General features: G+C 40.8%; 2 protein-coding genes across 3 annotated transcripts; one reads left to right on the top strand and one right to left on the bottom strand.

The window, feature by feature from the left end:
* Positions 1-761: 761 nt before the first annotated feature.
* On the top strand, positions 762-9,035 carry rgs7bpa (regulator of G protein signaling 7 binding protein a). Of its 2 annotated transcripts, none has more exons than XM_082553252.1 (6): positions 762-1,312; positions 2,667-2,833; positions 5,600-5,730; positions 5,970-6,114; positions 6,766-6,836; positions 6,981-9,035. In XM_082553252.1, exons 1-6 carry the CDS (start codon positions 1,283-1,285, stop codon positions 7,070-7,072), a joined length of 636 nt encoding a protein of 211 aa, XP_082409378.1. In that variant the 5' UTR covers positions 762-1,282; the 3' UTR covers positions 7,073-9,035. The 2 variants fall into 2 exon arrangements, with proteins under 2 accessions (XP_082409378.1, XP_082409377.1); XM_082553251.1 differs by having other exon boundaries at positions 762-1,734.
* c7a (complement component 7a) lies at positions 8,853-18,409 on the bottom strand. The gene is made up of 18 exons (XM_082553248.1): positions 18,277-18,409; positions 18,018-18,075; positions 17,830-17,908; positions 17,470-17,611; positions 17,243-17,387; positions 17,023-17,161; positions 16,217-16,360; positions 15,885-16,128; positions 12,246-12,359; positions 11,976-12,142; positions 11,615-11,843; positions 11,069-11,240; positions 10,801-10,888; positions 10,147-10,279; positions 9,876-10,064; positions 9,617-9,716; positions 9,329-9,513; positions 8,853-9,239 (listed from the first exon to the last, which is right to left on the bottom strand). The coding sequence occupies exons 1-18, from the start codon at positions 18,284-18,286 to the stop codon at positions 9,055-9,057; spliced, it is 2,523 nt and encodes an 840-aa protein (XP_082409374.1). The 5' UTR covers positions 18,287-18,409; the 3' UTR covers positions 8,853-9,054.
* Between the last annotated feature and the right edge of the window lie 2,476 nt (positions 18,410-20,885).

Here is a 20,885-nt window from a genome sequence, read left to right as displayed (position 1 = left end):
TCCTTTGTGTTCATGGTAATGCATGTCAGGAAGAGCACTCCATACACATTCACTGATTTATTCACAATATCTGCTGCAAACTTTTCTATTTGTGGTTGTGAAAAGCAAGGAGAGAAAAGCACTCATCAACAGCCAGTAATTGATTCTGGCACTCTTATAGTAAAGCGGTGCCCATGCTGAAATAACGTATTTCCTGGATGATCTTTTGTGGTGTAATCAGACACACACACACACAAAACGTTTATTGATCAGTTACACATCTATATACTCATAATATATATAGTAAAAAAATAGTTTGTCTTTGTGCATTTTTAACTTTAATGTATATCTCAACCCCAACTGTGTTTTAGGGTCTGATGATAAAACTGCATTTTTATTAGTCGAAACGAAGCTAAATCTTGAACTATCCAAAATGTAAAATAAACGATACACTATCTACAAGCTGAACGTGCACTTTTTTCCAGTTAAGTAACGGTAATATAGCTATAGCCCACCCTTTTCATTCTTTATGTTAATTATATTCTTGTAAAGGTAGACGGACACACATGTAACAACAGAAACTTAAGCACTTGTTAAGTTAACCTGCATGTGAGTATAAACGCAGTAATAATTTGTGATATTAAAAACTAAAGAGAATCACTTTAGGCTCATTTTTAACGGAAGTGTTCAATTCATTCTTTTTTGTCTCCACTCGGTACTTGTGGTGGAGGTAAAGTGGCCAGTGACCTCAATTTCATACGTACAGGAGTTGATATGTCAGCATGGGGGAGGAGGGGGGTTGAGTTGATGGGCCCTATTAGTATTCGCGTCCTTTGGGTGCGCAGTGTTGCCAGCCACGTCAGGCCTGTAGCAACTGTTCTTCTACTGCCTCTCCAAGGTTAGATATAGGCCCTTCCTAATAGCTGGAAACACTCAAGGAAACAGACTGGGAGCCGACTTGAGACCGCGAGAGCAGGAATTAAGTTTTTCGACGTTTTCCGGCACAGTTGTACGCTGTGAAATTGTCGCCGTGGACACTGGCCGTGTTATTTCGTCTTAATAGGAGGTTGTATAGCTAAGAAAAGACTGTTACCGTCCGTCTTATTGGTGCTTAATGGAAACGCGCAATCATAAAAAATGGTTGCATTTGGAGAATATCCGTGAATGCGATCGTTCCCTCTTGACATCGGTGCGTCAGAAAAGACACCTCAGCTAGCTGGAGTCCGGGTTGGGTGTGAAGTCTTCACTGTGCACCGTGTGCTGCTGGAGTGAAGGTGACTTGCGCCCCGTCGCAGTCAAGGCAATGCGGAGAGGAGTCACGGGCTCTCATCCGGTACTTTACCTGCGCTCTAGGGCTCTTCTTGGGAAAAAATTGCTACCTTTCCCACATTAGGGGGAAAGAACGTAAGACATAGAGCAATAATAGCGTTCGAGTTTCAACACAGCCAATAGCTGGCGAAGGTGAGCTGAGCGTAAATCGAGGAGAGAATAAGGTGAACAGTAAGGTGCAGGGTGGTAAGGCAGGAAGAGAGAAAGTGGTGGAGTTTGGGGGGATAAGACCAAATCGTTCTGTCTTAGGGCTGTTTTAATAGTGGATGTGTATGCATGAGTTCTGCATCGAATGGGCGCAAAAATCGCCCCAGATCCGCCGGGAACATCTTCCAGATCGGCAAGCCTCCTTATCGAGACTCACAAAGGAGGGAGAGCACCGAAAGTACCCGCAAAGCCCAGCGCGCCGTGGCCGACTGCAGAATGGTAGGTTTGCGGCACGTTAGTGCCTGCATGGTGCCTCTGATAAGGAGTGCTGTGCTATTATCGCAACCTTTCTTTGTTTAAGGATGTTCCAATACCCCGTGCATGCACGCCGCACAGGCGACAGCTCTTAATAGCTGCAAAAAAAAGAAAAAAAAAAAGATTCTAACCCGGTCTAGCAGCCTAAAAATAGCTTTATGCATTTGCATTGCTTTGTCGGCAGTGAAGCCAAACAGAACACCTCGGCGTGCAGATTGACTGTGTGATTTGCATTTAAAGTGTGGAAAGCTGCTGGTGATTTGGAATGATTTCAGCATTGCCCGAATGACAAGATTACCCATGGTGGAGTGCATGATCTTGGCACATATGTGCTTTGACAGAAGCTGACAGGAATGATAAAGCCTACTTCACCCTTTCATACATCAGTGATCGTCATGGAGCCTCGCTGTTCGTTTACAGGACTACAGCAGGATGCTATGCAGGAGGTGCACAAAAAGAGCAGAATACTTGTGCCCCAAGCTCAAATTTCGTGGTTGTGCAGACAACCAAATTTAGCATGATGGAAAACCAACCAATTCAACAATCAGCTGGTTTATCGTGCAGTCTTACTTTGCGGGCTGTGCTTCACTTTCCGCGTTTTTCGCAAGGATCGGTGACTGCACATGTGCAAGGCTGCAATTTTCGAAATGAAGCACATGACAGTCTAACTGCACATGGAGCATTATTTGTCCCCATTAGTCTTTTTTTGGGGGGGGGGGGGGGGGCGCTGTAAAATGCTGCTCAGCATTTCCTTCTTGGCTGACGCGTTTTCATGTTGACAGGTCGGACTGAGGATAAAGACTATCCTGCAATTTATTTGTGTGATGCTTACTTGTCTGGTTCGTTAGGTAATAACTTTTTGTGTCTGTGTGACTTATTATCTCACTGTAATGCAGATCGTCCAAGAATTCAATACACTTGTGGCTCTGTACCGTGAGCTGGTCATCTCAATTGGCGAGATCACTGTCGACTGTCCTTCGTTACGGGCCGAAATGCTGAGGACCCGAACCAAAGGCTGCGAAATGGCGCGAACGGCACACCATAGTCTCTCCTTGATATCGGGGTGAGTTGGCACAGACGCTGTCCGTGGTCCTGAAAATGAAGAGCCATCAGTGGCTGAACGCTCTGCAACACTGCAGCGCCGGAAGTTAAAAAAAGTAGCTAATTTTACCAAAGTAAACCTGCACAAGTATCAACATTTGAGCTGCTGAATATTTTTTTTGTGTGTGTTTTTATAAGAATGTTCTTTCGATAGGCCATCTAATGCTTGTCCCATTAAAGGACTGATTTTTTTTTTTCGTGGTGGGCAAAGTATGTGGGAAAACAGAACATGAGATCAGCTTTTAAAAATCATGACATTTCTAATTTGTTAGAAGGAGAGCTTTACCAGGAAGCAATCACAACAACATACTGTAACTGATCACTTCCCATTAGCTGACCTAAAACGTTAATGCACAAAGTGGAGGGAAAGTGGAATGCTTCCCGGGACTAATATCTGAGATAATAGTATCAATAATGTGGAGCCAATGACGTTTTTTTTTCTTCTTTTTCTTGTAATTTATTGAGAGAGTGGCTTCTTCAGTACAGATTTTTTTTAAGAATCGGAATCCTTGGGAGTTTTTTTTCTTTTGCTCATCAAAAACAAATGATATCACAATGAAACAGTAAATTAAAGTGGTTGGATCCAAAGTTTGTTCACTGTTTAGTGATTCTGAGTAGATTTTCATGCTAAATTAGATTTCAAGTGGTTTGTTTGTGATGAAAGCTTTGATTCAAGATACAGGAAAACAGCTGTTTTAGGAGCCTGAAAGGACTGCTGTTTTGGCCCACAATATCTCCTCTACAATAGCGCCAGTAGAAGAAGGGCAAAGGGAGGCTTGGGATTTTAACATCCTCAGTGAGGCTAAGATGCCAGCCAACTTGGCACACTCAAACTTACTTAAATAACAATCGGACAGACTGAAGCCAGTGGTGAGAGAGATTTGAGGACGTCTGCAGTGCCAGCTGCTTGCCAAAGCCTGGGTGCTGCTGGAACAATAACAGCATCATGATTTATCTTGCAGAAGGGGCATATTCCTACCACTGGACATACTGTATATTTAAACCACGAGAGATCCTTTTCTATTAGAAATTATTTGTCACCATATTTTTTACAAGGTCCAGTTTTAAAAAGTGTTAAGCTGAATTCTTTTCTATTTTAATTCACTCTAGTGGGGTTTTAAAACTACATGTTTGATGCGTGACACTGAATATGTTCAGTGCACATCTCCCATCGTGCACATGCATGAATCATGAATGTAACTTTATTTGAATAGGAGCATTTAGTTGCTTTAAATAATAATATACCTTAATGCAGCAGGGCAGTGGTGGAAAATGAACCATTTCACTGTTGTTTTTCAACTGCATGGCTCATAATTATACACCTAAATACAGTTATACCTGTATCTGCAGAAAAAAGACTATTAGCCATTGAAACTGTGCTCTTAAATGTTCCAGCTTCTGCTGCTAAATGGAGATGGTGCAGTAGTTTTAGAGAGAACTCTTAAATTCTCACTGATAACAGCATCTGCATCATTGCCATTATTATCACCAGCACATATTCTAAAAACTCCTTCCCTAAAAGCTCTCTCGGCCATCTAAGTGTCTGTCTCCGCTACTAGAGACAGAGCTTGAATTAAACCAGTTCATTCCCCTTTAATAAAATAAACCCAGTGTGTCAGAATGGTTTGAATGATGCGAGGTCCCTCCGATGTGCAGGGGGAAAGCTGATTAGAGGGATAGCACTGGTGACAGCTGTGCTTGAGCAACAGTAAAGCGGCACTGTGACAAAACGGTGATGGCAAGGAGAAGCTTGCTGTTGGAAGAGGTGAATTCTAGAGCATGATTTGTGTGAGAAAGATTTGTACCAAGTTTCACGCCTTTTATCGCTGTCACTTTCCCATGTGATATTACACCCACTGGATATCACCTGCTGTTTCCCTTTGAAAACCCGATTAATATAGTTGTGAAGCTACTGCGATGTCTCATAAAAGCTAATGATCAGCTCCGGTTGAATGAAAAATATTGTGACGGGCTTTTGTGTTGCTTGAATCTCTTCAGTGCATTTTATTTATATATTCTCAGGGAGTTAAGTAAGCACTACATATAGACGCTTGCACAATCACAGAGACAGCAGCAATTTGAACTTTGCTGTAAAAAACATGGATAAGAAGCACAGTATGTTTATTATCATTGCAGACTCTATAGGCTTACTTTAAGCTTTGATTAGGAAACACTCTGCTCAAACATTTTAATGCATATTTGAGTTCATAAACCTCTCTGGCCTTAAAACCTGGTATTAAGAATTTGCTGTTATTCTTCAGGTTACAGATTTTCTGTAATCACGCACAGAAAATACCACGAGTATCACCAGGTCCAGCCCTCATTTATTCTCTTAAGTAAAGATATTTCCAAGTAAAAGCATGTGACTCGCATTTGTCACAGATGTGACACAGATGTGCACCCTCAAATTACAAGAACAGGCAGTGCATAAGTTACCAATGTAGGTGATCATATTTCTTCAACAGATATTGCATTTACAGTTTAAATGAGTCAAACAAATTAGACATGTCAGTAACACATCCTTAGAGTGGAATATATTTTTCTTCGTTTTAACTTTTTGGTTTAGTACTAATATTTATTTAAGCTGCTGCTGGTTTCAGACTCAAGATTAGCACATACACGGATGAATTAACAACTACTGTAATGCTCATAGAGACTTGCAGAGACTATTTTGTCTACCAAGTTCCACCTGGCTGGTAAGCTTTGTTCTCTTCATGTGCCATTTCAGGCCAGAGGACGGGGAAATCCACCCTGAGATCTGTAGGCTCTTCATCCAGCTGCAGTGCTGTCTGGAGATGTACATCACAGAGATGCTCAAATCTGTGTGCTTGCTGGGATCGCTGCAGCTCCACAGGAAAGGTTAATACACAGACAAGCCTCATGGATAGTTTATAGATAGTATGCTTTGTTTTGTTTTTAATTTTTTTAAAGAAACATGTGGACAAATGGGATTTTGTATCTCTAACGTCACCGTCATTCCAGTAATGCCATCACTAAACCGATCAGTAAACTCAAATAACTGTGTACAAATGACATAAATAATTTAGGTCAGTATCTAGTGAGGAAACACGATTAAGGCATTTCTCTGTGTGCTTTAGGTAACGACTCGTGTGGCCCTCCCGGCTTAGATGGTAAAACGGAGGAAAGCTCAGACATCCCCATTCTGGAGGACACCTCTTCCTCCCCCACTGACTGTCCTCAGCTCTGCTGGCTGGTGGCCACTGACATAGAAAACATAGAAAAGTAGGTAAACAAAGTGTGTTCTGTTGTGTCCTTCGGGATGTACGTAGGTGCTGTGTCTGCACTTGCGTTTTTATTATGATTTAACAAATATTTCACATATATTTTGGTGGGTAATCTGTTACATTTCCTATAAGAACATAATGCAAAGTATCGTATCACATTAAATTGCATTTTAATACACTGGGAATACATGTTGTATTATAAGATTCATTGGGATGTTTATATTTTTTTATCAGCTAAGGCTTTCTTGAAATTACATTTATGTAGTTTGTGTGGGTCTATAGTTTTACCTCACAGTTGGATTTAAGATTTGAGTTTACAAAACAATAAAAGTATACCAAAAATAATCAGATATTTGTGTCAAAGCTTCAACATTTCAAAACAAAAAGTATACACACTTATTTTACTACTACTACTTATTTTTCTAGACACCGTGTGTGTTTACGACTCCTGCTATGAAATACATTATGAAATAAATTGAAATACAGTCCCTAGGTTAACATTAAGTTAAGAGTTCGAGTTAGGGAGGAAAGTCTCCAGAAAATCCAATAATGGAAACCTGATTTTGTGCTTTTCTGAATGCGAGTATGTACTGCATATATTATGGATACTTTATGTACACAACATAAAAAGCCATTTGCCTTACTGCAGGGATATGAGGGAGATGAAGAACCTTCTCAGTAAACTCAGGGAGACAATGCCTTTACCACTGAAGAACCAAGGTGAGAAAGAAAATGCAAAAAGCAGTAACACTTTCAGAATTATTCATTGTGAAGCAGAGGTACTGGTTTAAGTGGACTGCATCGTAGCTCAAATGAGGAAAAATGCATGACTTGGCTGTGGTGTCTGTGTGTTCTTTCGCCCAGATGACAGCAGTTTGCTGAACCTGACTCCCTACCCACTAGTCAGACAGAGGAAGAGGCGGTTCTTTGGGCTCTGTTGCCTGGTAACCAGCTAAGGGCCCCGCCTTTGTGGGTAGGAGGCGGCAACAAAGACACCATTACCCACTGTCCTTCACCACTTGTGTCTCCCACCAATCTATTACTGCCATTTTCAAATAAATTGTCTCTTTCTCTTTTTTTTAACGGCTGCCCATTTTATAATTTTATTTTGTAATACGAAGAAGAATTGTAACTGCAGTGTAATGAAAACAAAAGTCATGAACATATATTTTAAGATATTTTGCAACAGATTTTCCCCTTTTTTGGTAAACGAAGTGCGATATCTGCTTGTCTGATGTAAAAGGGAATGAGAGTTTGTCTGAAATGATAATATCAATGTTCTGTTACTTCCACAAGCCTGAGTGAATGATGTGGATTTATGTTTTTATTTTTTTTAAAAAAAGGGAATCTAAATGTCCATTTTGTCAGAAATAATGTGATAACTTATGAACAGATGCCATTCACACATCTGAGGACGGCTCTTGCAATGACAAAGTTTTACTGTCGTTTGTCTAAGCTGAAATGACAGGTTTGTGAAGAATACGTTTGTGTATTACAGTCTCCGTTTTCTGTTCCTTGCTGTTTTTCTTCTCAATGTACTTAATTTAGTCTTCCATAAAACAAGAACCTGTACCCAACTTAAACTTTCCAGCTTCAAAATGGAATAGAAGATACAATAGTCAAAAGAAAACTTCTTTGCACACAATATCTATCTATAAATCGAGACATTAGACTTGTATATACACATACTCTTTACGCAATGCTCTCTGAATTATTTTCAAGGTTGCAGGTGGTTAGTAAAGAAGCTGTTGGTATAAGCAGAGAGCATCTCTCTCTCTTGGGCAGTCAAGCAGACAGAGCGCAGCTTATTAAATATAGTGATCACTGTTTATGGCAAGCTGAAGGTACAGTAGTCAAAGCTGATATAGGTCATTTTACATTGTTAATAAAACTTTTGTTATTGAAACTCATCCACCAGTGTTTGTCATTGTCTTGCATGAACTGAAATGTCCACCGGGTGGAGACAAACTTGTCTAGCACGTTCTGGTAAAGCTCAAACAGTAAAATTACACTGAATTAATTAGATAAATTGACTGTGTTAAATGCAAATTAGGTGGTTTGCATTCAAAGAACAAACATGTATGCCATTATTTGTGCTTTTTTTTCTCTCTGTCCTTCTTTCATAGATAGATAGATAGATAGATAGATAGATAGATAGATAGATAGATAGATAGATAGATAGATAGATAGATAGATAGATAGATAGATAGATAGATAGATAGATAGGAATTTTTTTTTTACCACATCTCACCCAAAAACCATCAATTTGTATGCATTATCCCTTCAAGAATGGCAGCTCAGATGCACTTTTAACACCTTTCCCCCAACTATCAGTCTTTGTGATCAACATCTCAAACCTAGAAAATCATTCTGCTGACCATAAGTATTTCTTGAATTGATGATAAAACATTAAGTAGTTGGTGTCTTCACAGCTATTCACGGACAGGTTCAGACACACATGCAGACGTGCATTCACACTGTGCGAGGGCTGCAAGCCAGAGGCAGGAATAGACTGTCAGCAGGGGTTTGCTTCGCAGGATGAGCTTTGTCGGGTTTAGTAAGCACAAGACATCTTTTGTGAGAAGCCCTACACTTTCTCGAGCCTGAAAAACAGATTTCCAAACATTACCTCTCAAACCCAACCAACAGTCCATTATGCTATGTTTGTCTGTGAGAATATTACATATCTCTTGGTCTCAATATTAGTAATACAAAAGAAGAAAGATCAAACATGACTGATGTGCTTTTTATTTATTGTTAATACAGTATTGTTCTATTTTTACGCATGCAAAAAATGTGCCTTTAAAGTGTGCTAAATCTTAGCATAAAAAAAACAAAAAACATTGGCTACACAAAAAAATTTGTGGAATATTTCAAAGTGGGATAATAAAAGAAGACCAATAAGAGAGGTCAGTCAATCAGCTCCTGCCCTGAATGCTCAGGAGGTGCAGGGCTGGATACTGACAACAAACACTTTTTCTCCCTTACATCGCCGAAGTCCTGCTTCACATTCACTCATGGTCTGTGTGGCCGCAGTCTCATCCTCTCCAACACGGACACACACGTTATACCCAGGGTTCGCACAATCTGCAGAGTCCTTACAGCGACAGTCATTGGCTTGATCTGAGAAAATCGTGTGAAGACAAACAGCATGAATTACTACAAACTGCTGTACATTATAATAGATCATTTGTCACTTCACATGTTCATACCATCGCAGTTCTCCCACATGTGGCAGCCGGTGCAACCTGTTGTATCACGCTGTGGCCAAATGCAGGTGCTGTCCTCTGCTGTCATATATTTCTTCCCCATACATTGCAATGCATTCATTTTGCACACATCCAGAAGGACCGATTTTCTACCTACAGCAGCTGTGGCACACAACTTCAAAGATGAACTGGCCGGTGGGCACAAAGCACAAAAAACACAGTAAATCAGTATCATTAGCCAGTTTGCCAAAACTGACATGACCAAATTATTTATTAGCAGAATAAACATACCCACACTCAATAGGCATTTTGCAAACACATTTTCCTCTGGAAGGCTTCTCCCACAGTTTACACTGCACTCCAGGAGCAATGCTTGGTTCTGGTGCGCTGTCTGTGGAATACACAGAAATCACTGTTCCACATTGTCTACTGATTCTCTACACTGAATGACTAAATATAGAGCTCATCATATTTCATTTTGTTACATAGCAGTCCAGGACAGTCCTTTAGCAGAGAGCTAAAGGATTATAAAGCTTGATGTAAAATTTACCTTGGATGCACCTGACGTCTGCTGGGTTTGGTGAAAAATCCAGACTGGGATTGCAAATAGCCGTGGCTTCGCCTGTTAGCCGTTTACCCGCTGGGCAGGAGAATGTTACTAACTCTCCTATGCCATAGGTCTCCTTTAAAGGAGAGGCTATGACACCATCTGCAAGGAGTCCAATCTGGCAACTTGTAACTTGAAGAAAATGTGTAATTTTACAATGTGACACAGCAATTCATTATTATGATACACTAAATGTTAAACTTTATTTACTCACCTGTGCACAATCCAGGCCGGGCAGACCAGGTTTGATCAGCAGTGCACTCTATGGTGCTGTGACCAACAAGATAAAAACCTTCAGTGCAGGTGTATTCAACTTTACTACCCACAAGATAAATGTCCTTTGGATCCTGTGACACATGTAATAAAGATAAGATCATCAAGTTCAACTTCTTAGCTTTGATGTGGGTATGTAACTCAGCTCGGTTCAGTTTTATTTATGTTCACAACAAGGGTTGCCTCAAGGCACTTTATAAGACAGTACCACTTGTAGTTCCCCTATGAGGAACAAGTGGCAGCAGGAAGAGCAGCCATTTGCCAAAAATGGTTGGAGGATGAGCACAGAGGAGAACATAGAGACACAAGGACAAAACACATCTCTATTATGGGGAAGAGAAGATATAAAATTCAGCAAAATATTTAAAGATAACTAATAAACTCAGTAACATTGAGGCAAACTCTCTTTCACTTAGATAGGAGATACTAGAGCTTCAGTTTCAAGTCTCTTCCCGTAACTCTTTTTCTAACACTGTACTGTGACTTTGTGCAAAACACTGTTCAAGCACTACAAAAGTAGCAGTTAGTCTGGTTAATAAATACTAAATGTTTGTAATCATTTGTTCCACACCATGGTGAAAATTTCTATTTTTACCAGAATGTAGCCATTGATCAGAGCAGGTGGGGTTCCACACTTCTGACTTGCTGGGAGAGTATAGTCGAAGCACTGAGGCTCCATAGTTCTGTAGAAAAAGTATGTGTTGCATAACTACATATTGATGAAAATCAGTTTGACACTTTCTCTTACTGGAAACTCAATGCAATGAACACAGTGCTTGTTACAAATATGTCACTAAATTCACGCAGCACAAACAAACAAACAAAAAACTCATAAAACCCACAAAACAAACTTAAGCTCTCACCTTAAGTATTGCAGCTCTTCATCTTCGCAGTCGGACGTCTCAGCTGGTTCTCCGATACAGTGCTGTCCCCCATTCTGAGGGTAGGGGTTAGAGCAGGAACGACTACGAGACCTTCGGCCCCCAGAGCACGATGACCAGGCAGACCAACAGGTCCAGCTACCATGGATCACTCCTTAATGACCAGAAATGGAAAATAAGAAATAGAAAGAAATTAAGGACAATAATAAAGTCTGTCTGATATTAGCCTCGATTAAATCCTACCCCCACCCATGATAGTGACTTAACCCAATTTAACAGTTTGTTAATTTCCTTGTTTTCATCCTGAAAGTAAGCCTGACACCAATCTCACATCTGCCAGCCCCACAGGGCTATTTTGGCATTTCTAAGCATAATCACAACACAAAAGCTAAAAGCTAAAAGGAAAAAGAACACTTGTTTTTTAAAGGGGGTTTTCACTGCAATGTGCCCCTTTTAGACTTTAAAAGTAACATTGGTGAGCTTAAAAAACTACAGTAATAAAGATCCTGTATGAAAGACAATACACACCCTGCTGCCCTTCTGCTTCAGTTCCTTGCTCACAGGCTGGTCCTGACGTGTTAGGCTTGCAGATGCACTTACATTCATCTCCATCCATGACAACCATTCCATTGTTCCTGCATGGCCGGCAGTGGCAGGGGGCACTTTCAGCAAGGTACTGATCTATGGCCCTGCGAAGGTAGAGCTTCTTCAAACCAGGACACTGAACCTCCTTCACCAGCTCTGACAGCGGCCGCAGCTGGAGAAACAATAGTAAAATAAAAGCGATGCAAGGTTGCATTAAGTGATAAGATGAAATCCATATAAGATTCATTAAACATTATGATCTTGCTTTTTAACATACAAATAGCTTATTTTACGTTCTCTTTACCTTTTGTTTTATGACCTTTGGAAACGACCTAACAGACTCTGCCCAGTTTGAGTACATTTCCCAGTTTCTCTCTGGATTATCTAGGTTCATCATATTCAGCGCTGCAATATGTGAGACACCTCCTCCCTCCACATCCACTTTTTTCAGATTATTGCTCCTCCTGGTTCCTATTTTTAAAGGTTTGAAGAGATAGTGGATGGCAGAAAAACTTATAGAGGTAAAGTGCTTTTATAGGTACTGGTATCTGTAAAATTATCATCCAAATTGTACCTGTGCCTGATGAGTGAGTGCTCTGGCCTCGCTTACACTTCACTGTGGTGATGGGGAATATGAGAATCCAGCGTTTAGTCCTTGAACATTCGTCATACTGCTCACTTTCGCTGACTTGAAAACAAAGGAAAACGTAAAGTCAGTGTCAGAAAAGTGAGGCAGGACTAAAGCAGGGCTTTATGGCAGCATTTTTATCAGCCAGATGTTTTACTTGGCATTGGAAAAATACTACCACTACAGCTGTGTGATATAGTTAAATCCAGCTGCAATTACAACTTGGATTTTTTTAAAAATAATATCGGACCACCTTATGTTATAAGGAAAATACATATTAATACACACATACATACATACATACATACATACATACATACATACATACATACATACATACATATATATATATATATATATATATATATATATATATATATATATATATATATATATATATATATATGTAAATTATATATACATATATATATATGTAAATTATATATATATATACATATATATATGTAAATTATATATACATATATATATATGTAAATTATATATAATTTACATATATATATGTATTATATAAAAACACCCAGCACGCCCCTGCGGGCGGTTTATCCTTCAAGCTCGGGTCCTCTACCAGAGGCCTGGGAGCTTGAGGGTCCTGCGCAGTATCTTAGCTGTTCCCAGGACTGCGCTCTTCTGGACAGAGATCTCCGATGTTTTTCCCGGGATCTGCTGGAGCCACTCGCCTAGCTTGGGAGTCACCGCACCTAGTGCTCCGATTACCACGGGGACCACCGTTACCTTCACCCTCCACATCCTCTCGAGCTCTTCTCTGAGCCCTTGGTATTTCTCCAGCTTCTCGTGTTCCTTCTTCCTGATATTGCTGTCATTCGGAACCGCTACATCGATCACTACGGCCGTCTTCTTCTGTTTGTCTACCACCACTATGTCCGGTTGGTTAGCCACCACCATTTTGTCCGTCTGTATCTGGAAGTCCCACAGGATCTTAGCTCGGTCATTCTCCACCACCCTTGGGGGCATCTCCCATTTTGACCTCGGGACTTCTAGGTTATACTCGGCACAGATGTTCCTGTACACTATGCCGGCCACTTGGTTATGGCGTTCCATGTATGCCTTGCCTGCTAGCATCTTGCACCCTGCTGTTATGTGCTGGATTGTCTCTGGGGCATCTTTACACAGCCTGCACCTGGGGTCTTGCCTGGTGTGATAGACCCCAGCCTCTATGGATCTTGTACTCAGAGCTTGTTCTTGTGCTGCCATGATTAGTGCCTCTGTGCTGTCTTTCAGTCCAGCTTTGTCCAGCCACTGGTAGGATTTCTGGATATCAGCCACCTCCTCTATCTGCCGGTGGTACATACCGTGCAGGGGCCTGTCCTTCCATGATGGTTCCTCGTCTCCCTCCTCTTTCTTGGGTTTCTGCTGCCTGAGGTATTCACTGAGCACTCGGTCAGTTGGGGCCATCTTCCCAATGTATTCTTGGATGTTCCTTGTCTCATCCTGGACTGTGGTGCTGACACTCACCAGTCCCCGGCCCCCTTCCTTCCGCTTAGCGTACAGCCTCAGGGTGCTGGACTTGGGGTGAAACCCTCCATGCATGGTCAGGAGCTTTCTTGTCTTTATGTCAGTGGCTTCTATCTCCTTCTTTGGCCAGCTTATTACCCCAGCAGGGTACCTGATCACGGGCAGGGCGTATGTGTTGATGGCCCGGATCTTGTTCTTACCATTCAGCTGACTCCTCAGGACTTGCCTGACCCTCTGCAGGTACTTGGTGGTTGCAGCCTTTCTAGCGGCCTCTTCATGGTTCCCATTTGCCTGCGGGATCCCCAGGTACTTGTAACTGTCCTCTATGTCTGCAATGTTGCCTTCTGGTAGTTCAATCCCCTCAGTTCTGACTACCTTCCCTCTCTTTGTTACCATCCGACTACACTTCTCCAGTCCGAACGACATTCCAATGTCATTGCTGTATAGCCTGGTAGTGTGGATCAGTGAATCGATGTCTCGTTCACTCTTGGCATACAGCTTGATGTCATCCATGTACAGGAGGTGGCTGACAACTGCTCCGTTCCGTAGTCGGTATCCGTAGCCAGTCTTGTTAATGATCTCACTGAGGGGGTTCAGGCCTATGCAGAACAGCAGTGGGGACAGAGCATCTCCTTGGTAGATCCCGCACTTGATGGTAACTTGTGCTATGGGCTTGGAGTTGGCCTCTAGTGTTGTACGCCACATCCCCATTGAGTTCCTGATGAAGGCTCTTAGGGTCCCATTGATCTTGTACAATTCTAGGCATTCCAGTATCCAGCTGTGGGGCATTGAGTCATAGGCCTTCTTGTAATCAATCCAGGCAGTGCACAGGTTGGTCAGTCTGGTCTTGCAGTCTCGGCTGATTGTTCTGTCTACCAGTAGCTGGTGTTTTGCACCTCTGGTATTCTTGCCAATTCCTTTCTGTGTCCCGCTCATGTATTGACCCATGTGCCTGTTCATCTTAGCCGATATGATGCCTGACAGGAGCTTCCATGTAGTACTGAGGCAGGTTATTGGTCGGTAGTTGGAGGGGACCGGTCCCTTCTTGGGGTCCTTGGGGATCAGGACCGTCCGGCCTTCAGTTAGCCATTCCGGGTGTCTTTCGTTAACTAGCAGCTGGTTCATTTGTGCTGCCAGACGCTCGTGGAGTGCAGTCAGCTTCTTCAGCCAGTAGGCGTGAACCATGTCGGGCCCTGGTGCTGTCCAACTCTTCATACTGGAGACCCTTTCTTGGATATCTGCCACTGTGATGGTTACTGGACCCTGTTCAGGGAGGTCGCTGTGGTCTGCCCTCAGATCCTCTAGCCACTGAGCATTGCCGTTATGGGTTGCATCCTTCTCCCATATGCTCTTCCAGTATTGCTCCGTCTCCAGCCTTGGTGGTGCTGTTCTCTTATTGTTCCCTTGCCACTGAGAGTACACCTTTGCTTGAGAGTACACCTTTGCTAGATGGATAGCGTAGTGGTTAAACTACACGCCTTTGGAACAGAGGATCGCAAGTTCGATTCCTGCCTGGGGCGTCTGTATCCAGTAAGGGTCCTAAGGCTAGACCCCCTATGCTAAGCAAGCCTACCGCAGACATGAGCGAGACAGATAAATATGAAGGCATGCCGGCTCGGACGTCGCCCGGATCAACAAGGTCCGCGTCAGGTGTTGAGGAACCAGGGCACCCTGACGAAAAGTGGGCTACTGGAACAAGAAGGCATCGGTGGGCAAGGGACGAAAACAGGGCGTTGTTGGAATGCTACTACGCAAGTAACCCCGGCGGAAGGGGCTACATGAATAGGATGAGGGACCTATATATATATATATATATATATGTAAATTATATATATATGTAAATTATATATATATATATATATTATAAATAATTTAATTACATTACAAACTGATTACATTTAAAAACACATTTTAGAAATTTTTGAGCATTTTTAGTCAAATGCATTTTTAAAAAATGTATATTACAACTATTACAAGCAATAGACACATGCAGTGGCTTGTTGTTTAGCACCTTAAAACACTGGGTAGAATTAACCACTAAGACCATATTTTTAAATTCTTCCATTACACTAGTGTTTTATGAATCCTTACCCATATTGTTTTCAGTTTCTTCATCAATTGTGGCAATAACTTTGAAGGAGCCTCCTAAGCTTCCAGCAGACAGGTAGTGCGTTCCAAACCTTTCCAAAATCTTCCTGTAGGCCGAGTAGTCATAGACAGATGGCAGTTTGACCAGTGCCTTCCAAAACGCCTCGGATATCGGGATGTACCGAGGAGCGTTAGTCTGGAACTGAGCTACCTCGATGTCATTCTTTAAAACTAAAAGCTTTTTGGTCTGTAAGAAGAGGAAAAAAAGGTTCCGTTTCAACATGAGATGACTTGTCAAAGGCATTTTTTATTTAAAGTGTTAGGTTTCTACTCACTTGAGTCTTGTCGTGTTGTTCATGAAAATCATAGTTGCGATATCCCGTGGTAGTCCCGGTTACTGTCTGCCTCTTGACAATATCCTTTGCATAGTGCCATTTGCTGGTGTACATCTCATCACTGAAGTCATTCTGGACTTTAACCTGGAATCGGGACAGGGGTTACAATGTCTGGTTTCCTCTAGTTTAGAGATATGAAATGCTCACCTGGACAACTTAACTAGATTTAGGGGAAGACCCTACAGGTGAATAAGATGAAACAGGTGAATTTTTTGTGTTTACAGAAATCTTATGTTAAAATGAGTCATACAAATGAGTCACTGTATGTCTAAAAATGAGCATAAATCTGAACTTTGAATAAAAACAGGTTTAAAATTATTGTTTCAATGTGTTGACATATATATTTACACTTTGTTAGTTTGTTTTTCCAGAGAGGACTTTGGACATCTCTTTTCAATCCACAAATCAGAAAACACCATCAGCAGCAAGACAAACTCTAACGAGCTGATTAACTTTATAAAGAGAAGATGATGAGATGTTGCAGATGATGTGAATGTATGTCAAGTTGAGGGCACCAAATGTGAGTCAATGGCCAAATGCCTAATGCAACAAAAAAAAGAGCAAAAGGCAGCAAGCCAATGGTAATAATGTGTGATTGAATAGATTAAAAAAGTAGAATAGGTAGAAAATATTGCTATATTCACTCCTTAACTCTAGAATACAAATCCAAGGGGTACTTTAAAAGAAATTGTGACCAAAGAAGTATCAGTATGAACTACAGTTCAAGTTCTTCCACAGGTACCAACCAAAAAGCTGTACTGAAGAGTACTAAGGGGCAGTCGATAAACAGAATTGTGAACGCCGCTGAAGATGGTGCGGCACTGGCCACCAAAGCTCTTAGTATTGATGACACTTTCTCTGCTCTTTCCTGACACAGCGTCAACCCTACAGAAACAACAGCGATTGTAGATTAATGTCTCAATGAATCATAAAAAATAAACATCTAGATCAAGACTTTTCTCTTACCCGAGTCCTAGGATCTCAATGTTCGGCGGAGGAACTGAGTTTGAACAAACAATGTATTCTGAAATGTCGCAGTTACTCTCATCAAGTCCATCTTCCTCACAGTCCTGATCTCCGTTACACACCAGAGACTGGCTAACACACTTCCCTGCAAGTCAAAAGACAGATAGATAGTTATTGTTTAACCACTTCAGTAGGATTAAGGAAGTGAGGGCAGTTTCGATTCCTACCCGATCGACAGCGAAACCTGTTTCCACATCCGTCCTCTATAGGGCAGCCTTGTGTGGTTTCACAGGACCTCGTCTCGCTTCGCTCTCCATAGCAACGGTTTCCACCGAACTGAGCGTAGACAACCATGGATCGGGTTCTTGTCTGTAGCATCCACAGGATGACAAAGAAATATTTATATAAAGTAATAATAATTTAATTAATGGCAAAATATCTTCACAAGTTTTAAAAATAACATAATCTTCTGATGGTGAAAAATCTTTATTATGAATACACTTTCTTGTACTGTACTGTATACAGTACGTGAAAATGCATGCAAATTTGTATGGGTAAGAAATTAGTTACCAATGAATCTCCCTGACCTGTAATTTGGTGCAGCTATCACATTCTGACCAACTGCCAAAAGGACCCCACTGGCAATGAACTTCCTGGTTACACATTCTTGAAAATGACGTTTAAATCAACATAACACGATATAAATGACAACGTATAAAGTTCAACAAGCACAATATATTTATGATTTAAAGCACAAAACGAAAACCAGATTTACCCCTTGGCAGTGAACAGGAAGAGGAGCCATGGTAAGACTCTTGCACAGAGTTGTGCAACTTTCTGAGGAGGAAAATGAAAACACAAAAAAGCACAGCAAAGAAAAGAAAGTTAAAGAAAGCAAAAGAAAAGAAAAGCTTTGGTAATAGCAGTCACCCACGGAAATATCACAGCAATGACAATACAAACTTACTCTTACTGAAATCACATCAGTGACATATTTTACAGAAAACTGAAAAATGTATCCATGCAAAATCTACTTGCCTTCATGTTGAGAGAAGCACAGCAACAGATGGATAATGAGCAAGATTTCTATGTTTCGTTCTTCCTAGGGAGTCCAGCTGTTGTAAATACAACACATGGAGCTTATCAGGTTTCAAGGGAAAATTTATGAGCATGTGTGTGTTTGAGAGAGAGAGAGAGGAATATCTTCCTGTCCATATTGTGAAAGAGGCAAGAAAATAATATGTTGGAAGTTCATGCCAAAAAGTTCTTCCAGAGAAGTCATTTTGAAACTGAACAAAGCTTCCTCTACTAAGAATGACCTTTCTCACAACAGATGCTTTTACTCATCAGTGGAGGGAAAACAAGGGTTTAATACAAACCGTCTTCAGAAAACCACCAAGTTACATAATAGTTCCACATTACCACAAGATTAATTAACCATTGCTTAGTCTTCCTTTAAGAAAATGCTTCATTACTTAAGGCAACACATATTAATTAATGAAACAATGATGAATTACAGTTTTGTGCCATTCAGAATTATTTAGTCATTAATCGTTTAATTAATGCCTGAGAATTTAGATTTATTCGTTGATATTTATGAAACACTGATTGACCAGTCACCCAATAATATAGCATCACCCTTTTGTGTTGTATTACGATTTACAGCAGCATTGATTAATGACTTATTGATTTATTTATCAACTGTTCCTTAGTTACTAACCACGCTTCAGTGTTTCTCCTTGTAAACTGTTATCTAAATGACTACTATCATTTTTAACTTATTCAGATGAGTGATTTTTTTGCATCTACAGCTCTGAAACAGTAAAAACAGACATACAGTAGTGATGCATACTGAGATGTGATTTATCCAACCAAACACTGGAGGGCAACAGAGATTTAAGAACTGTTTCCTCTTGGGTTAAATTTGATTCAAGCAAATTTGTGACTGTTTCTGATCTCCACAGTATTTATCACCTTTGAGGAAAACTGCAACACAGCCATTCTGCTTGAGCTCGATTATATCTTATATCTTCATATCTTAATATTCCTGGCATATATGCATGGTAAGGGAGACAGAGAGAGGTTGGGTGATGTCCATCACAGTCAGCTCTGCAGCTTCAAGGAGACATATCTCACGGCCAAACTTGAGATTTTCTGCTGTTTATGAAAAGCTGTTCCTATATGTGTCAAGGTTCTCACTAATGATGAATATATATTTGCTGTCTCAGGCAATCACGGCTTCATATTCATCACATAGTGGCAGCTCAATAGCAAAAACTGAGTGCTGCATCGAAATGCTTTTTAGCAGTCGCGGGGCAGGCGAGGTTGTGTTGCTGTGCATTGATTCCTGCTGCCTATCAATTCTAGCAATAACCAACCCACATTACAATTTAAGGTTGTCAAATGAACGCATAGTGTGATTGAAACTGAGGTAAAATGACAGGAAAGGGAAAGACATGTTGGAGATGAGAATATAGCAATAGCAGAGGAATAAAGCAGAAAAAAAAAGCTTGAGCAAACACTTAGTGCCCAAAATCTCAGCCCTTTATCCACTCAAAAGCTCCCCCAAGGTAACCTCCTTATTTAGAAGTCATTTTCCAGGTGCAGCAATTTTAGAACAAAGTAGAAATTGTGTGATATTTACCTACTGAAGTCAGGACCACTAAGTCCTGATTGCTGTTTCTCTGTTGTGAGGCCTCCCTGCATTTCCACGTGCATACTGCAAAGCCACAGGCAGGGAGAGCAGCAGCAACAGGACAAAGCAGAGCAGGCAGCGGTGACACAGATGATATGTTTTACGGAGCCTTGTATTACTTTATCTGCAATAGCATTACAGATTATTAGCCATGTGTAATAATGCCCGATCATTAGGTACTGTTACAGATGAAATGTTGTCATTTAAAACACACTGTGGGATCTTTGTGTGTAAAGGGATACTTAAACTAAGTTTCCTTTTTGGAATAAGTCTCGATTCTCTGTTCAGGCAGGGAAACACAATTTTACTGTTATTTGATCAGAGTGATCTGCTCTTTCATCATCAGTTTCATTTCAGCCACTTGTTTCTTGTTGTACTACTGTCTGGACATTATCTTATACCGCAGCAGTTCTAATTCTGCTTTAGACATCAAATTTCTTCTGATCCGTTTGACACCTGGTCCCAGCAGATTCGCAAACCTCTTCCACATCACTTGTGATGTCGGTCTGATGTCAAAAGCAATTTGTTCCAGCAGCTCACCAGTATCCATTCTGCAAATGTATCCGAGATATTTAAGATTTTGTCTCTATGATTGCACCTGGTCAGTATCCAAAGAAGCTAGTGTGTGTTTTTGTTTGTGTTTGTCAGTCAAGAAGTCACAAGTATTCCTCTACATATTTGAACTTTTCCTCTAGATCCTAAAACTGGTTGCTATGGAGGAGTTTACATCAGTTTTAAAAAAAAACAAACACCCTCATACAACCTTGGTAATTATTTCATTTAAAAATCTAATAATGTTTTTTTTAATCTGCATGTCTATGCAAATACCATACCTACAGAACTATGCAAAATGTCTTACCCTCAATTAATGCTTTATTAATTACATGTGATGAACTGATCTTTATTATATATTTTCCCTGTCATTTGAAATTTATATTTATTTATGAA

The sequence above is a fragment of the Aulonocara stuartgranti genome, assembly GCF_965226115.1.
Source record: "Aulonocara stuartgranti genome assembly, chromosome: 12".
NCBI classification, from domain to species: Eukaryota; Metazoa; Chordata; class Actinopteri; order Cichliformes; family Cichlidae; genus Aulonocara; species Aulonocara stuartgranti.
This window is presented reverse-complemented; position numbering and strand designations above follow the sequence as displayed.

Coding starts and splice junctions, on each gene's coding strand:
- c7a (XM_082553248.1), bottom strand. Junction 17,162..17,242: donor ATTGAGATCCTAGGACTCGG/GTAAGAGAAAAG, acceptor TTGTTTCTGTAG/GGTTGACGCTGTGTCAGGAA. Junction 12,143..12,245: donor CACTCACTCATCAGGCACAG/GTACAATTTGGA, acceptor CTTTAAAAATAG/GAACCAGGAGGAGCAATAAT.
- rgs7bpa (XM_082553251.1), top strand. CDS start 1,585: ATGAGTTCTGCATCGAATGGGCGCAAAAATCGCCCCAGATCCGCCGGG. Junction 2,834..5,599: donor AGTCTCTCCTTGATATCGGG/GTGAGTTGGCAC, acceptor GTGCCATTTCAG/GCCAGAGGACGGGGAAATCC. Junction 5,731..5,969: donor GCTGCAGCTCCACAGGAAAG/GTTAATACACAG, acceptor TGTGTGCTTTAG/GTAACGACTCGTGTGGCCCT.